General features: G+C 38.2%; 1 protein-coding gene across 1 annotated transcript; it reads right to left on the reverse strand.

Moving 5' to 3' along the window:
• Window positions 1-1,204: 1,204 nt before the first annotated feature.
• On the reverse strand, window positions 1,205-11,048 carry LOC131329438 (uncharacterized). Its single transcript, XM_058362542.1, has 3 exons — window positions 10,600-11,048; window positions 5,785-6,294; window positions 1,205-1,705 (listed from the first exon to the last, which is right to left on the reverse strand). The coding sequence occupies exons 1-3, from the start codon at window positions 10,879-10,881 to the stop codon at window positions 1,496-1,498; spliced, it is 1,002 nt and encodes a 333-aa protein (XP_058218525.1). The 5' UTR covers window positions 10,882-11,048; the 3' UTR covers window positions 1,205-1,495.
• Between the last annotated feature and the right edge of the window lie 8,474 nt (window positions 11,049-19,522).

The raw sequence follows: 19,522 nt of genomic DNA on the forward strand, positions 1-19,522 counted from the left end.
GTTGTTGTTTGTCTCAAAACCTCAGTTTCTTCTTTTGTGACCGAAACGTCTCATTGTTGATATTATTTGTACTTACGAGCCTTGGCAATTTCTTAATTGGTAAGCAGTTGAGATAATTTGTGTCTCAGGAGATCATTTCCTTCTTTGGGGAAAAGATCTCGTCGATGCTGTTGTATTAACGTAAGCCAGATCATTCTATGACTGTGAGATTGTTCTTTTTCTTCTTGATTCGAGCCTAATTCACGTTCTGCGTGTGCACACATGCTAAAAGTATTGCTAAGAGCTGCAAATTGTTGTTCAAAGTTGTGGAGAACTGTTTGCTATCAGTTGTCTGAGCAACGCATTGAGCACGTGCTTTGATCACCTCTTTCTTCGTTTGCAGAAAGTAGATCCCAACTATTGGTACTCGTTAGCTAGTCTCACAGCCCGGCTCCCAGGAACTAGAGGCAAAAATACCCATTCTTGTCTGGGGAAGGCAAGGTCATCGAAGCTCCATCAAGGGCGGCTACACCGGAAAAGATACACACACAACCAAGAAAAGTGAACAACAGTTTTCAGCATATCCCCTCTCAAATACTCCTCTTCATGTTTTCCCCACAAAGTACATACCGTCTCGAATCCCTAAAGAACTGGGAATGTTTGATTTGGTTGAGAGTTACCAGGAGTTTGATACCAACAAAAGTTTGGTATACTGCCAAAAATTGCGACGAAGCAATACCCGGTGAAAATGGTCCAATGTTGAGTTAAATATTCTTCCACCCATTCCATCCAAAACTCCACCCCTCGTATTTGCCATAATTTACATCAGAATCAAGATTCGTTGAGTTGATGGCCAAGCTACTCGATAATTAACAACAATTCAAGATTCCGACAAAAGAAATAAAAAAAAAGAAAAAAGGAGAGAGAGTAGTTTATCATACTGAAAAGATCTTTTACTCTCTTGCCTTAACTTTTTGTTGGGAAGCCTCGTCAAAAAGCATCAACAATCCTTGCACGAAGGTAAAAATCAACCCTTCGCATATTTTCAACTTGCCCTAAACCACGGAAGTCTGCAATTCTTAAATAGTATATCGCGCCAATAAATGGGTCTGCACAAAATTAAAAACCATTATGCATGATGCATACGAGTACGAATATTCATGCTAACAAATTATTCATTCGGCTATTTGGTCCATTCGCTTAGCTTTCATTGCAACCAACCGTGTTTTGACAAACATGAATAATGAACTGTCACGCATATTTAGTGAAAAGCTTTATATCATGTTCTAAAGACACTGGAGGCTCCCAAACAAGTACCAGTTCCTTTATTAGACCAAAGGAATGCTTCTCATGACGGCGATTTCACATTGAAAACGACTACAGCTTTTGTAACAGAAAATACACGCCAGAACATTTCCCCGTGCACTGGTAAACCAAAATCAAACAACCAACAAAATCTTCAGAGAATGCATGGGATTCGGATTTCTTGGTTAAACAAAAAAAGTTCATGGCAGTGCTATCGGTTATCTAGTCCAGCTGCTGCTGTCGGTTGCCCAGTGAATTTCCCAGTGGCTGAGGTTTGTTTCTCTTTCCTAGGGCCAGTAGAAACTTTAACCATTGCGGGTCGTACTAGTTGATCCCCAAGGAGAAAGCCACGACGAAGCTCGTGACTAACAAAGCCTTCTTTGAACTCTTGAGACTCCTCGCGTGCAATCGCTTCGTGCACCTATATCAAGAAAAAAGAAAACCCTAATGTTAAAAATGACAGAACGAGATGCACAATGTTAATGTCTCTCATACCAGAATGAAATTAGCACGATTATCCATTTGTTGTTTAGCCTTGACGGCATGGACCCAACTACGTAAAGAACCTTTTCCTTTTCGGACAGTCAACTAGTGAAGAACCATAATGACGTCCTAAATAAGGCTATATCCACACCGAATTAGCTACTATAAAGATAGAAAGAGACCTAGGAACCATACACTCGTACAGATCAATATTCTTTATGAGTTCAAGATTTTATGTAGTACTTCAATTCTTTATGAGTTCGAGCTTTTGTAATACTTCCTCCGTGCCTTTTTCAGTATCCAGTAATCTATTTTGGTTTGTCCCTAAAATAAATCTCCATTTTGAAAAGTCAATGGGTAAAACTTGGTAAATTTCCTTTAGCCCTTCCTTTTGTATTGACCTATCCAAATCCAATTAAATGCATCAGTTAAATATAAAGGATATTTCAGGAAAGTTAAACAATTTTTAACTGCAATTAATGTGTCTCCTTAAAAAGTTTGACTTTCAAAGGTGGACACTTAAAAAGGGACGGAAGGAGTTCACGAATTAACAGTCAGCCCTAACTTTTACGAACAGCCAATATTCGGCTGACATGAAAGGCCAAATTGCAAAAATGCAAACACTAACTTGCCCCGCCCCCAACTCCAGTTGAAACATCTCCTCTGACAAGACATTTACTGATTTACTTTAAGAGCTGATTGAGTTCAAACCACCCATACCACATCCCGATCCTCACAGGACTAGATATCCTTTTCCCACAACACCAGGAGTACCATCTTGGGCAAATCCAAAGAAGGCTTTCCTGTACGTTCCTCACAAAATATTTTTAGATCCCAACACACCCAATGCCAGAGAGTTGCCAAGAAGCACAAGCCAGAAAAGACAATATGTGCCACACCATCGTAACTCCAAATCCCCGGATTCGTGACAGTCCCCCTGTGATACTCCAACCGCCCCATGAATTTGTTATTCCTAAACAAGTCATGAAAGGTATAACGAACATACCTTGTATCCACATTGGATCAAGAACAGGATCAGAGGGATCACAAACCGCTAATTCATACAGAGCCATTGAACCGGCCCAACTAGCAACCAAAGTTGTATGCCTTATAAGGATAGAAAGCAACCGACCGGGATCATTCAATACAACGGTTTGAACACCATACCAAGGCAAACCCATGGAAATACCCCTTATATCAAAGAAAAATAGATACTACGTAACTTTATTGCATTGAAAAAGACTATACTATGAATATGCTATGGATTTCCTTGTTCAGTGGATTATCTTGGAGCAAGGGTTAATATTAAGATATGTTCTATTTTGTTGATGATAATAGAACAATTCTGTTCGTAGAACAAAGAGAAGCAAATTTATTCTATACTCGATAAGTACCAATACGCAATGGGGGTTGGTACTATTTTCTATGAGGGAATGCGCCGATACTCCATCATTAGAAGGAGCTATTCGTAATAATTTTCCTTTATTCATTCCGTCTTCCTTTAGTAGTCAACCTAACTTTGCTGCAACCATGACTACAGGCGCTCTAAAGTGAGAATGTTACAAGGATCTCGCTCCCATGGAGTAAACATAGCAATACCAACTGGAATAGAACCTCTCAAGAATATCAAATCCAAAGAAATCAAAGAGGAGATACCGATCAAAGAAAATATAGGGCAACCATAAGATACTAGGAAAAGAATTAACTCATATTTACTCGACCGCTTAATATTATATTACATTCCACTAAATAATGGCAACTGATGACAATCTCTGATATGTGATAGATATACTTCCACTTACACGATATAGAAGTGCTCCTGCATACGGTCCCAACCTAGGAACCTTCTATATGCTCCAGCTTCCTACAACTAAACACCGGGTAGGTGGAGAAGCCGACAACAGTAGGGTGGCGGAGCGAGAGTGGGAACTGGACTGCAGCCTAATTTTTATTTGTCATTTGGGGTTCCATGTCATCCACATATTAGATGAACGTAAATACAAGATTTGTGGCTGATCTGTATAATTGAGACTGCTGTACCAAAGTATGTCTTATACAGGGGAGCCAAAACAAACCTCACCCCAAGCCTAAGTAAGTGTTAAGCAACGAAACCAATGAAGTTTCTTTTTCCCTCAACCGTCTTCACACAAAGACAACGAAATGGACTCAGCAGTCAACGATACTGATCCTAATGTCCAAAGGTTCAAAGAGCCATCCAAAACTGTGCTAGTGTGCTTAATAGAATTCGAAAACTAGTTTACTTTTTCTCTGTGATAAATGCACAACAGAAACAAAACTGAATTTCATAAAGATAGAACCAGTAATTGTATTAGACCACTAAGAAATCTGGAAATCGTATACGCATACTCAAACTGAATGAACAGAACAAGTAGAAGTGTTTAAAACTTTGTCCTTAACACAGAATTCGTCCCCGCTTACGAGATCTCAGAAGTTTGCCTCCCACAATACAATGATCTCCCTTACACAGAAGAAAAAGCACTTCAACTGTGTGTCTGGTGTGGATGTGAGTAGCGTTAGCCGTTAAGAGTACCTGAGGTTGTCCATCCAGGAATATGGCGGGCTCTACAACAGTGCTCGGGACCACCAGAGGTAGGTGTCTGGAGAGAGCTCAGGGCATCCAGAGAGAGAGAGAGAGAGAGAGAGAGAGAGATGGCAGTGGAGAGATTGGTCAACCAAAGAGTTAAAGCTCCTTCTAGGTAGGAGTTGTATTCGATGTTTCGGTTTTGTGCATGAACTATCCTAATATGGAGGCCTCATGGATGGACTGGCCAGAGGGATGGAGGCCAGAGCCAGATGGATGGACTAGCCAGGGATAGAGAGGCCACAGGGATGGTTGGCAACCAGGTGTCAGGGGTGGTTGCAATAAGCATGGTTGTGGACCTGTGGTTGTAATGAGGGTGATGAAGGTAGGCAGACGTCGGGTGACGTAGGCGGCGCCCCTCTCTCTCTATGGTCGGTCAAGATGGAGCTTGCCTCGTGGAGGCGAGTCTTGATAATCCCTTTGCTCTAGTCTCCAAGCCACATACTTCCTTAGGTCCCGATCGGGGTAAGCAGGCCCTGCTCTCGACCTCGGGAATTGTGAGGAGTTGCCAGGCTCATTCGAGCCTTATTTATCATATGGAGAGTGGAGATGGCTGAGCATGTCATTAAGCATCGTAGTGTCATGTTTTGGAGATTCCACGGAGGAGTTCCCGCTATGGAGGTCCATGAAGCCTAGAGTGCTTGCATGGTATGAGGAGTCATGAATCCGGAGGAGCTCGCATGCCTTACCCGCGGGGTATTGGGCCCGCTGGTAAGTGACACATGGCGATGCTCTTCCAGATAACCACACCTGGCAAACCAAACAAGTGTTTTGCAATTTTCCATTCGAATGTACTCGGACTAGATGGATGCAAGAAAAATCTCAATACGACAAAATGAATCAGGAATACAACATACGTACAGGAACTCAAGACTATTCTAAATAGTAATAAAAGGAAGGGACACAGTTGTTCACTTTGAACAGGTGTCTTCAATATATCTCTACAGTGGAAACTAATCAATCTATAATAAATAAGTCCAAGAAGATATTAGTCTTAACTGACCTTCTACTAATACTAAAGAACGTGTTCGGAATTGAATTCTCGTTCACTTTTTAATGGTTTCCAATATAGATCTGAAGCAACTTTTTCTAACACAGTTTGCTCAATGTGTTAATGTTCCGATTCTATCTCACAGCAACTTGAAGACAATATAGGTGCTTCAGATACAGAAAATAACATATTAATAAAAATTCATCTTCTGATTTCTAGAGAATCATTTTATCAGCTTCTTGCTAAAATACATGACAGGTGTGCCACACAAACCTATGTTCTCCTTGGTAGCACCAATGACTCTATTTCTCTTAAACCTTTATCCAGAGATAAGTTTTGAAACATGAATCATGAAAAATGCAAAAAATTGAATTTAGACCATCTAAACAAAACACTTGAGTGAGTCTCAAGAGATGCCACTTACAGAGGGATCAAATCGTTTTCCAACTGTTGGTACAACTGCCACACGCAAGCTCCTCAAGATTTCCACAAATTGCTTATAAATACCCTGGTAACTTGTATCGATCTTTTTTTCCTTCTCTGTTTCTGGTTTAATTTGTTGCTTTGCCCTTTCAAAACTGTCCACCATTGGCAAAAGGCTCTCAATTACATCTCCCTGGGCATCACCCCTTATGGTCAATCTCTCTTTTTCTGTTCTTTTCCTGAAGTTGTCAAAATCTGCTTGCAAACGGATATATTTCTCATTCCCGGACTTTATCTCTGCTGACATAGCCGACAGTTTCTGGACCAATTCATTCTTCTCATTTTCCGCAATGCAAATCATAGCCTCAACTTCAGATATGGCCTTTTCATTTCCATCCAGTAGAGCCTCCTTGTAGACATTAATAAGCAACTTCAAGCTTAAAGTCCCTCTTGGATCTGCTTTACTTTCTGATAGTTTCGAATCATTTGGCTGACCCTCATCATCATTTGTCTGCCAATTTTGATTACATCATCATTTTAACAGAGAAACAATTGGGGATACAAAATATCATTCACATATCAGGTTCAAACGTAGTAAATTTTGCTGCAAGAAAATAAACATTCTCCATTCGCATAGAAATACAGAATGAGAAAGTCTAGGAACACAACATTTTGCACAAATTGCCTATGCGGCAGTGCTTCATTGGCTACTGCATGGATTCATGGATTGCTAGTTTTTAACTGCCAATGAGACACTGCCACATAGGGATGTTGTGCAAATTATTGTGCATGTTGTTGTGTTCCTAGACCACCTCATAGAGAATGCCTTGTTAATATTTCTTGGCGTAGGTCAAAAGTTGTCTAAAACAGCAAGATAAAATGTAACTATCAGAGAAAAGCAGTTTTCTTTTGATGGAGAACTCCAGGGAAACATATAATATCCTAACAACAAAACATGGCAAAGATGTGTCGGAAAACAAACCAGTTATCCTCATAGGCTTGTGGTGCATGGAATGTTTGGGCACTAAGAAGAAATATCTTAACCATACTGAGGAACAAGTAGTGAGAACATCAATCAGTTTTGTTTAAATAGCTCGAAATTCCATGTCACATAAACATGAGTGTACCCAGAAAAGACAAGATATTCAAAAATGATTAACAACTAGACAAGTAATGAAATGCTTGCCTACCAAGTGTGTTCCATTGATATTATGTTACCGAAAGTTAGTTTTGTGTGCGTTCTCAAATTTTTTGGTGGCTAAGATAAGGTGTTGCTAGGAGCCTAAGACTGAGAGTTATGTGCTCTAGGGCTTTCTTTGACTTCTACTAGCAAGAGAAAAAAAAAAAAAACTTCCATTTTGAGACTGCGACCCATCGCGGAACACTTAATCACTAATTTAGCGAGATGAGGGTTAAATTTCAACTTCCTTTCAATCGACATCAGAAAATTTAGGTGTGTATGAGTGGTGTTTTGGGGTGTTTGGAAAGCAGGGTTGGTGATAAATAAAGCATAGTTTTTTTTATTAGCGAGAATAAGGGACTTTAACCTTTAAATCAACTGAACGAGTCTAATGGAGTCAATGACAACAAATAATATGCAAATCCAGAGATTTGAATTCACACACCTATGAGGTCTCTTGCAAATAAATGCCACTATGGCTTTGGACCTTTTCGCAAATCTATGATAAACTTGATACCTATGGATCACAAGAACACCCCTCATTGGAATAGCTCTAAGATTAGAAACTACAACAATGCATTAACATTTCACCTTCTATGTCAATTTTCTGAGATCCTGACCCCCACACACCCAATGGTTGACTAATGGATGGACACATGTAAGACACTCACTAGTCACTACTTCCTTCTAAAAAATGGAAAAGTAGAAAAGCTTAAGACAAAAGGGGCAAAAATTATGCTTTAATCTTAACATGAAAAGCAATTTGGGACAGTTAGAAAAGAGCAGAAGGCCTACGAATTCCCATCGTTAGGGATCATATGCAACACTTTTGATAGTCCAATGACTCCAACCAGGCGTTTATTCCCAATCACATCACAATCTTCACTTTCTCTCTTCTCCGTAGATGGGAGGAGGCATTACTCTATTAGATGAATCTGACAGACGCATGACAATATGCTGAAAGAAGATGCTTCCAGAGGGGTGTTGTAAGCTTTTAAGAAGAAGATTGGCTTGCCTGTCTGTCTAAAGGGCCATGTTCAATGGAAGTAGAACATTAGGTAACAATAACTAGAATATGAGACCAAATTCGAGCATAAGGTGAACATAGCTGTAGAAGGATTATAATATCAATGAGAAGCCTATCAAAAATTAAATTAAAAAAATCAATGAGAGGGAAGTCAAACATGGACTGACCAGCCAATTAGTTAAAGAAAAATCGAGGAAGCCCTGCGGGAAAGAGAGAAGAAAAACTACTGTTTGAGATATTGTGAGAATAAATATAGGAGGCTACAAGGACAATTGGGCAGGCAAGCCAGAGATAAGAAAAATAAACCGGGACCTGTGGTTTTGACGAAAGCATTTTATTAATTTGGCAAACACGATGGAGCAAATTTCGGCAAAAGAAAAGTAACACAATCGTAAAAAGAAGGGGAATAAAAGGATTATGCACCATATCCATATAGATAAGGCTAAGTTGAGTAGACAACAGTTTGCTACTGATCTCAACCCAGGCCATATGCAACTTCAGCATGGAAACAATGTTGAAAACTCAAACTTGAAAAATACACCCATCACCCAATAATGATTGAAGTTTCCATGATACTAACGTAGTAATCAAAGCATTTAATGATGAAGGAACCGCTCAAGAAAAAGTGGTTTCAGAGACTGAAGAATACATCAATCGTTCGGTGAAGCCTATTCTAAATGGAGTGTTCTAAATGCGCGAAGTACAGAGGTAGGCCGTTCAACACTTGGGTAAGGCTACAAGACCTGAATCAAACAATTTAGTTGGACATTCCCGTAGGAAGCATATTTGGTAATTCAAGATTATTTTAGAACAATGAGTTAGAATCTTGTACTACGAGTGAAATATTATATGATGCATTGTACACACCATTTGTCCATAAAAATATGACACTTATAATTAGGAACACGAAAATTATGCAGTGTCCTTGTTTCCTTAAACAAGAATTAGATGCATACAACACTTACATATGTACCCACTGCAGAGCCGATTGAACGTAGATTATGGCATAATAAATAGGCAAAGTCTGGACAAGAATGTTACATATGATGTGTTGCACATTCAAGAAGATTGATCAAGTTTTTGAATAATCTCAAAAAATTCATAACACGTCCAAATATTTCATATAAACTCATTCGTTTATTAGTTATACCTGAGTCCAATCTACTCTAATTGTGGCATTATCTCATAATGAATTTGGAGAAAATTGACTCTTGGAATCAATGGTGATCATGAGTCATTTTTTCATCTTTTAAAAAGCTAGAACCACAAACTGTTCTCTGGCTCTCTCTTGGCAAGGAACATCTTTTAGTTTGAAAGCACATTTCACATCCAGTACGTTCAATATCTGGACATGCTCAAGCTCATTGCACCTTGTCCTACTAAAATTCAGGAATCTTATTGATTAGAGTAAGTGATATTGACTTGAGATTCTCATGGCCACAATATGTCTCCAAGTGGAACAGGCGAACGGCATAAGTTCATCAAACCAGATTCCATAGCGTAGACATTTGCTAAACTTGTCAATTCTACATCTTAAATCAAGCTAAAAATTTCCAAGTGTTGTATGCAGAGTTTATGTGTTATAAAAGAACCTAATAGTTTGAGGAACATATCACTTGAACCATGGTGTCTTCTTACTTATCACTTGAACCAATAGTTTGAGGAACATATCCATAACCCCGTTAACAACCATAAAGGAGACCCCACATGTGGGCGGTGGGATTGGTCCCAGGATTAGTTGAGGTGCACGTAAGTTGGCCTGGACACTTGAGTTATCAAAAAAAAGAGCCAACCCTAAAGGTGATGTGAAGCAAAGTTTCACATTGCTTGGGTACCAAAGTAATATGAAGAATATAAGCGTGAGGGCACCCTCGCTTCAATAGCTAGCTTTTGGGATTGAATTCTACCCAAGACCGTGTAACATGGTATCACAGTAGGGTATGCCAAGGATGGGTAGGGTGCATGTCATTGCCTTGCACGCGGCAGGTGCTGCCGAGTGAGCACGCTGGGCGTGAGGGAGGGTGTGAAGCGAAGTCCCACATCGCTTGGGTACCAAAGTATATGAAGAATATAAGTGTGGGGGCACCCTCACTTCAATAGCTTTTGGGGTTGAGTGCTACCCAATACCACATAACAGGTGAATGTTTCTAGAAATACCTCTCTTTCAATTATGTCTCTGGACAAAAAAATGTAAGTCTCAAGCGGTAGTTTTTTTCTCAATTTCAAATGGTAAAGTTGATGTTGCAGCGAAGATGAGCTTATCTAAAGGTAGACCTCACATTGAATAGGTTTCCCTAAGACTGGCAGCCGTATTACATAATTCAACAGAATATGAATAGTTAACAAACCCAATAGATGAAGGGGGAAAATCAAAATTTTGACGAGTAAAATTATAAACGCATCAACAAAAGTGTGAAAAACATAGTCTAAACAATAAAAACGCTGCCCAAATAAAAATAATCAGAAAAGGAGCAACCTAAATAGACATATGCACTTGCTTATGGCATATATACACACATACATATCTTATATATGTACTCGGAGAGAGAGAGAGAGAGAGAGAGAGAGAGAGAGAGAGAGAGAGAGAGAGAGAGAGAGAGAGCGAGTACTTGGAAAGTAGAATCCTGGAGTGCGAGAGAGGACGTAAATGAAGGCCTATACTTGTTACTGTTGAATGGAGATAAGCTGGAGAGATTAAATCCTAAAACTGTCGGGGGTTTGGAGAGAATATGGTGGGGGCGATTAAGGTGGGGTTTAAGAGCTACTAAGGTCTTGGGGAATTGTGGTTTCTGGGTTTTAGAAGGTGTTGAAGCAGAATGAGAGAAAGAGACACAAGGGGAAGGAGTGGAGCAGAGGGAGAAATTGTTAGAGAGAGAAACGGCCATGACCATGGGTGGTAAAATGAAATGAATCGAGTCTGTTCTGAGAGGCAGCGGCGGCTGTGGTGGTTCACTCACCGCTCGGAACTACTCCGTAGTATATTAGATTGGCTTTGTCTAAATATAGAAGTCCCTCTAGTTTGTTCAGGCTAGAAAATTCTAGTATACCCTCCACTCCTAAAAGTCAAAACTTCTATGATGCTCCCAATAAGTATTTGGAGCATCATACTTCCATTGAATATGAACCATTTGATTGAAAATAGCCAAATTATAGCTTTTGGATCAAAATCAAAAATCAAAAGTTGAGTGATTTTGTTAAAATCGAGATGTTTTTGTGAACTTTGACAAAAAAAACCCGGAAGATTACTTACCACAGAACAGGTAACATTTACCATTTACTAAGGCAACACTTACAATTGTATAAGGTAACACTTACCACACAAACAGCCATAGGCAACACTTACTACAACCAGTTGATTAGGTAACAAGTTACCATTAGGTTAAAAAAGAAAAAAATAGTACCCGATTTTTTGGCAGGAAAATTTGCAGATTTTAGGGATTTATATATTAGAAGAATTATCTAAAAAATGGTGTTCATATATAAATCTAGTTTAAAATTTTAATTTGTTATGAAAATATAAAAATTTGAAAAATATTTTCCATAATTTTCAAATGACATTATAAATGTATTTAATTAATTAATTTTCAAATAATCATTTATTATAGATATATTTAAGTAACTTAGTTTTAAATATTATGGAAAAAACAAGATATTTAATAATATTTTGATAGCTTACAGATTTAGTTAATATATATTATAAAATAACGCTACAAGTTGATTGTTACAACAAAATTGAACAATAAATATATTTTTGTTTAATAGTTATTGAATAATTTTGTAGGATTCTCAATTGAATTTGTGGTAGTATTTAATGAAATTAGGCTATTCAATTTCATTAATATAGTTTATAGTGATCAATATGATATATTTTGCAAATCTAACAACTAATAGTGTTGATACTAATATACTTGGTAACGATCAATCAACGAGAATTGATTCATTTGTAATTGATTAATCTGGTTATATGTTCAACCGATTGATCAAACGATTTGAATCGATTAAGATCATATTTGGCAGATGTGGTAGTTAATAATGATGTTGATTGATAGTGGTTAGTGAAAATTAATATAATTGGCTAAAGTAGGCTGACTGATTTGTTTAATTGCTTAACCACAGACTTATCTATTTCAATCATTCAAGTTACATAATTAGTAAATTTCAAAAATGGTTATTTGATGGTTAACATTGATCACTTAGCAAATAAAGGAGTAACAGTCTTTGAGGTTAACATTGATCACTTGGCTAATGTAGGAGTAACCACTAGTGAATTAGTAAATTGAAATATCTCATTTATTTGATCCTTTTTTAAAAGTATTTTTATTAATATAAATACTTTTATTTAATTTATCATAAAAGTAATTCAATAGAACTAAATAAAATTTAATGTGGTAGGTAATATGACATTAATGATGATATACATAAATGTATACCTACCCGTCATTAATGTCATACTTACTATAAAATAAAGCTTACTTACCAAAGTATAAGGCTAGAAATACCACAAAAATTGAATTTTTACAATGGACTAATATTCGTTGATAAAACTTACCACGTGGTTGACAATACTTACCATGAAATAAGGGCAAAACGACTATATGCTTAAACCAGTTTTACCACACAAACTGATCACGTTTTGCCAATTGCTTTGTTTACCTACCATTAATTATGACATTAATGGTACTAAGTTTCTCCATACCTACCTTAAACCTTGCAACTTATCCACTCTAACTCCTCTAGCTCCCATTCATCTCTCCTCTTATGCAAAAAAATTGAAGATTTAAGAAGAAACTCCATAACAAATTGAAAAAACTCACCAAGTAAGTTTTTCTAAAGAACAAACTGAATTTAGTTGTGATAATTACCTCATACCAACTTACTGAAAGATCATAAGTTGAATAATCTCGAATAAGTGTTTCACAATAATCTAATAAAGCTTCCTAAGTTTTTACATTTTTTATGGTTATACTTACCATTGCTTATGGCTATACATACCACTTTTTATGGTATTTTTATTACGGATGAAACTGTATTTAGGAAGTATCTGGAGAATAAGTTCTCCGTATTTGTGGTAAGCATATCCAGAATTTAGTAAAAAAACACTATATTTGTGATAAGTATGGTTATAGAAATGGTAGGTAATATAGTTTTGTCTGCTATACCGTATGGGGGGGGGGGGGGGGGGTTTGTTGAATTCCACTTGACCCTTTCCCTCCTTTGATTTGAACGGAGAAGCTGAACGATGGTGTACTATATACCTAAAAACCGAAGGGGGGTGTATCTCCGGGAAGAAGCTCTGACGAGCAAGTTAGAAGGCTGAAAAAGCAAAGAAAGTAATTACTTAGGGAAGAAGTTATGTGGAAAAAAAGTCCTCAAACTTGGAGAGTGGGTCCTCTATTCATAGGCAAACCTTAGAGTGTTGAGTAAGTAGGTCGTGCCTTACATGCACGTTGTACAGTTTGGATGATGTCATTTGTCAAAGTCATTTAATGTGCAGCTCACCCTACATCAGCAGAACCCACGAGCTAGTGTCAGAAACATCACTTTCAATCAGAAATGTCACTTCGTCCTGACATGGAAGCTTCTACAAGACCGTTAAATGACCGTAGACAAGCGTTCTCTCTAAGGGAACCGACTATTTCGAACAACACCATGTTACCAAACATAAACTCACATTGCCAAACGAAGGTTCTCAACTCCAAAAGATAGGAGATTGTACAAAATCGCCAAGTTGGTGAAGGCCCTTATGTTCTGTGATGACGTTAGGAGTATGCTAACGTTCGGCAAAACAGTGCAATACCTTCCCATGACTCGTAATGATGTTACAGACGAACTGAGACAATTGAATAGTAAGATTACTTGTTGACACCCCTTTGACACTTTCGAATCGTGATTATTTCGGCCCACTTCAGTATGTAATATAGATTAGTATTCGAAACTATAATATGCACAAGGACAATGCTAGTATTGTGAAGTTAAGGAAGTGTGTATGCTTAAAAAAAGGATATAGAGAAGCTAAACACTTGGAGAGAGAAGATCGAATAAGAGGGCCACAGGCACTTACTAGAGTTGAATGTCGTGTTGTATTTATATGATAAGTATTGCTATAGAAATGGTAAGTATGCCCAGATTTCTGTAAGTATGGTTATTGAAATGGTAAGTATGCACAGATTTAAGTAAGCACACCCTTTTTATATGGTAAGTATTGCTATGAAAATAGTAAGTATGCCCAAATTTTAGTAAGCACTCCTTGTTTATATGGTAAGTATTGCTATGGAAATGAAAAGTATGCCCAGATTTTAGTAAGCTCACGCATGACCTTCTCATTTTGTTCTTTCTTTTTGCTTAGAGAAGGTAATGAATCAAGTACGCATACACATGCATGTTTGAAGTGTACCGCATACATAAACCAATGAGTGTATCGACTATATCCACCATAATGATGACCATAATGCATTCGGGTCTCTCTTCCATAAATTAAAGAATCTCGAATAAGTGTTTCACAATAATCTAATGAAGCTTTCCATGTTTTGAACCTTGTATTTGTGGTAAGTATGACTACGGAAATGGTAGGTACTCCCAGTTCATGTCTTACCTACTAAGCATATCTAGATTTTAGTAAGAGAACCCATTTTTCATGATAAGTATATATGCCTAGATTTAGTTACCACACCCTGTTTATATGGTAAGAATATAAATTGAAATGGTATGTACAACCTGTTCACGACATACCCAACAACGCCATAAAGCATTGATAAAACATACCCAACAAGAGCTACCAAGGCACGTACCCAACAACAACGCCGCCATAAAGCTTTGATCAAACATACCCAACAATGTCAATAACAATGGCACAAAGCAGATATCAAAGAGAGTCACCATTGGTCAAACAAAAGCCATCTATAATTGTTTGTCTCCATGAACCATACAAAAAATGCATTTGTATTTACATGAGCCAAATCAAGTTTATAGGAGCCGTTTACTGTTTACATAACATGTCAAGTTTAATGTTAACATGAGCCGTATCACAAAAAGAGATTGCACTTTACAAGTGTCATCCTACAAAAAGAGACATCTACCATTGTTAGTCTCTCCAACTGTCATCAAATCTTCCTTTTAGGGCCGGAATATTTTTGTTGAGCCTTTCGAATTAAAACATTCCTGTAGTTGTTCTCCCCACAAATGATCAATTCCAAAAGCAAGTCGTTCCTACCCTCTTTTTTTTGGTCAATCGGAAATTTCATAGGTCAAGCTCAGCAGCTACAGCTGAGAAAAAGTTTCAACATAGCATTACAAGAAACAAGGCAAACAGATGCCAAAAGACAATGAATTAAACACATAAGTGTCCTACGCCCAAGGCGTCAGCCAAAACAAACTCCCTAGCAGCTAGGGGAACATTTGTTGCAATAATTAGGTCTTCCTCTTATTGAGACCCTAGTCATGCTAACCTCATAGAAGCATCCGTCCATATTGAGCTTTATTTCACCTGGAAGATGAAACAACCAATGAATAAGTCTGTGGCAAGAACGTAGTTCCTTGAAAGCCACACCAATCTCCTTAGCATAAGCTAGAGCAATCTTAAAACACTCGGTGTTTGTTGTCTCAACATTATCAAAACTTTTTCTATTACGGGCCTTCCAACTTTGCCAGAGGGAAACAACAAACAGTAAGTTCCAAGATTGACTCATATCCAAATGATAAGTAGATTTAGATTTTAGATTGGTATGAATCCAATCTAAAATAGGTATGTTAAGGTTCTCTTACAACCATTGGGGGTTACAAATACTATGCCAAAGCTCTTTCACTTTTGGGCATCCACAAAAGAGATGATTTTAGTCCTCAAGTGTATCATCACAACGAGGACAGTAGTTCATGGGTATCATCCCCCTACCAGCTCTCAGGGAGTTGATAGGCAGACACTATGAAGCACAAGCCAAATAAAAAAATGACGTTTAGCAGGAACTTTAAGCTTCCATATCCACATCTAGTCAGAGTTCTCACTATCATCATTATGTAAGATTTTATAAGCAGAAATAGAAGAGAAATTACCGTTAGGAGAACCTACCCAAGAAGGATGATTTGGGATATTGGAGAACTTGGGCGCATTAGTAATAGCAATACCATTCAAAACATGACCATCAACAATATTGGAAATAGAATTCAGATTCCAATCACCATTACTATCTAGAATGTCACTGACTTTGGTGTTAACAAACCCATGAGGACCAGGAAAACTGTCAATGAGTGGACCATTTCCATACCACTAGTCAAGCCATAAATCAACATGGGAACCATCACCAATAATCCATTTAATCTCTTTTTTCAGAAGGGGAATAGTTTTAGTGATGCTTTTCCAAATGTAAGAAGCATTTTTTTTTTAGGCCAGGCAAATAGAGAATGTTTTTGGAGATATTTACCTTGAGAAGTTTAATCCACAGATTATCCTCATAATTAGAGAGTTTCCATCCTAATTAGCAAGAAGGGCTAGATTTTGATTTCTAGCTTTCTTGAGCCCTAAACCACCATTAGCCTTACTCCTATAAACTTTGGTCTAGTAAAGAAGATGAATTTTTTTTCTTGTTTTCAGAATCTCCCCAAAGGAAGAATAATCAACATTAAGAAAGCAAACAAATATTATCCTTTTCCTTTTGACTGAATAAAACTACTAAACAACGAAACTTGCTCAAATTAACTCCAAATAATAAATTTTGAACAAAGCACCAAAAAGAAAATGGAACTTTTTTTACCGGAATACAAAGGCATTGAGAGAGTGCAAGCTGTGCAACCAACGAGAGTGGCGACCGAAACAGCTAATCTCAACTTATGTTGAAGCAGAAGGCTCGACAATAGACCCCAGCTTATGATGCTCAGAGGCGATTGTGTGCTTTTGGTGTCGGAGCTCGAGACATTGAGTTCAGACCGTTATCGGCCACGATAGGGTTTGATAGCGGGCCCGTTACGTATGCGAGACAGGTCGAGTGCGAGGATCGTCGGCAGGGAAGTCTGTACAACGGGGAAAGGGCGAAGGAGCGGTGGGTGGGAAGGAGGAGAGAGGAGGGGGTGGTGGAGGAGAGAGAGGAGGTGGTGAGTGTGGGGTTTGGGGAGTGTGGAGCGAGGGGGGAAAGAGAGAGCGACGGGGTGAGTTGGAGAAGCCATTGAATAGGGCTCAAAGTTTCACATGATTTTCAGTCAAAAGGTAATCGGGAATAGGAGGTAAATGAGAGAGAAGGGGAGTTTTTTTTATCAATGGCTGAGATTCAACCCTTAACATCCAATGGCTCAGAAATAATGGGAGTATGATGCTCCCAAACCGCATTGGGAGCATCATAGCCGGACCCAAACCCTAAAAGTAACAAATAAGTAATGCAACGTACACACACCTCTTGGCCAGACCTCCAAGTCCAACCACAACTGTTGTGTGCCAAACCACAACTGCTGTGTTAGCGTGCTAGCGTGGGGCCAGCAACACTTAAAAAAATAAAATTAATACTCACACAACAATCTAAACACAATACCAAATACAATCTCTCACATACATTGTAGGTCTCACATGTATGTGAGAGGTTATGTTTGAATTATTATGTGTGTAACATTATTGTTAAAAAAAACAAAAACCAAAATCTGAAATCGATCAGAACCAAGAGAGAGAGAGAAATGAGGAGGAGAATGAACGTGACCAAACCAGTGCACTAAAGCATCCCTTCACGAAAAAGCAGTGTGCACGCTTTGTGGGGCCTACATTGGGATTTTACATAAATGATCAAAGTCATTCATTATGTTTAAAATATTTTTCCAAGAGACCATGTTAAAAATCAGGTCAATTAGAATAATTGTAAGTGTTTAATCCAATTTTATAAATTTTCATGTAGTATTTAAGATTGAATTATAAATGAACAATTGAAAAATTAGATCGAGTATTTTTGATTGAGCTAATTTGTTTCATGGCCAAAAAAATATCTTAAATTTAATGAACGGAATCATTTGTTTAGGATCCCAAAATAGATCCCACAAAGCCATCTGTGCACAGTCTACGCACATAATCTGGGTGCATAGTCAAAATGGCTTCTAGCTATCTATAATAACTAGGCTGCCTAGTGGATGGACCGATTCGCCCAAATTGAACCGCCAATGAACCTAACCGAGGTAGGTTATGTAGAGACCCGTATTTAATTCATTTAATTTTAATGTTTATAATTGAGGGAAATGGAAAATGTGGTGTGTTTAAAGGACTTAAGAATAATGTGATAAGATGGTTAATTGAGGGGTGCATGTGCAATTGTCTTGTATGTGAGTATATATAGGAGGGTGAGAGAGGAGGAGATCATTTTTCTCCTCTCCACCTCTCCCGACCCTTTCTCCCTCTCTCGGCTCTCTCCCTCTCTCTTGCTCTCTCTTCAAATTTCACCCTAATAACTCAAAACCCATATAAAACAACCTTCAATCCTTCACCCTTCACCCTTTAAGCGTATTGTGGTCCGTATTTCGCCGGTTGGAGCTCGGTGGAGTCGTATCGCTCTCAATTTTGATTTCGGAAAGCTAGGGCTCGTATTTTCGTGGGTTTTGTTCTTCGGCTTCGAGGTAGGGATTCTACCTCTTAATATATGTGATAGAAGTGTTCTCCTTGCTTGAAATCGTGTCTATGGTTGTTATTGTTGTTGTTGGATTCCTTGAAATCTGCAGAAAATCTGCTCGAACACCCATTTATATCGATACTGATATAGTCAGTATCGATACCAGAATCTCTGGAAGGTTTTAAGGCACTGTTGTATCGATACTGATTTGGGTTGTATCTATACAACAGTGCTTAAGGATAGATTTGTTGTTTGTTTCCAAACTTCGTTATTTTGACCCCAATCATTTCTAACTTGTTCTAAACATCACCAAATCACTCCATAACGTTGTTAATCATATTCGTTGAGTTCGTTGTGTGTCCTTTACATCCCTTGCCTTTGTTCGATAAATTTTGACGTCGATTAATACATGAACTTCGATTGAATTGAATTGAAATGACACGTTATGAGAACATGAGACGCTTGAATCTTTGTTGACACAACGATGAACATTCAGGACCCATCGACGAGTGGGTGCCTAGCAGGGGGTATCGGGATCCCTTAATTGGCCTGGCAGGAGCAAAAGCTCATATTGGTTACATTCAGGACCTACATATGGATATGGTGCATGGCAGGGGGTATTGGGACCCCTTAATTGGCTCGGCAGGAGCTTCGGCTCATGACACATAACGCGAAGTGACGTTGGACACATGAAAGTTTAAACAGTTAACGGTTGTGGTGCATACTAAATTTCGTATCGAGTTAATTGGTTCGTTAAGTCTCAGTTATTGCCTATTGTATGGTCTACATTCCGTTCATGTCTTATGATCATTCTCGCATTTCTCTTGCATATAATGTTAGTGTAGAATTTCTACTAGGCTAGTGTAGCTCAAGCCTTATATCATTTCAGGTACTAACTCGAGACCGTAGCTTGGATGCTTGGGAGTGCTTGGATGTGGAAAGTTCTTTTGAAAGCTAACATTTG

Source organism: Rhododendron vialii, chromosome 6a, assembly GCF_030253575.1.
Source record: "Rhododendron vialii isolate Sample 1 chromosome 6a, ASM3025357v1".
NCBI classification, from domain to species: Eukaryota; Viridiplantae; Streptophyta; class Magnoliopsida; order Ericales; family Ericaceae; genus Rhododendron; species Rhododendron vialii.

Coding starts and splice junctions, on each gene's coding strand:
- LOC131329438 (XM_058362542.1), bottom strand. CDS start 10,881: ATGGTCATGGCCGTTTCTCTCTCTAACAATTTCTCCCTCTGCTCCACT. Junction 6,295..10,599: donor TCCAGGATTCTACTTTCCAA/GTACTCGCTCTC, acceptor CAAAATTGGCAG/ACAAATGATGATGAGGGTCA. Junction 1,706..5,784: donor GAAAACGATTTGATCCCTCT/GTAAGTGGCATC, acceptor TTCTTGATATAG/GTGCACGAAGCGATTGCACG.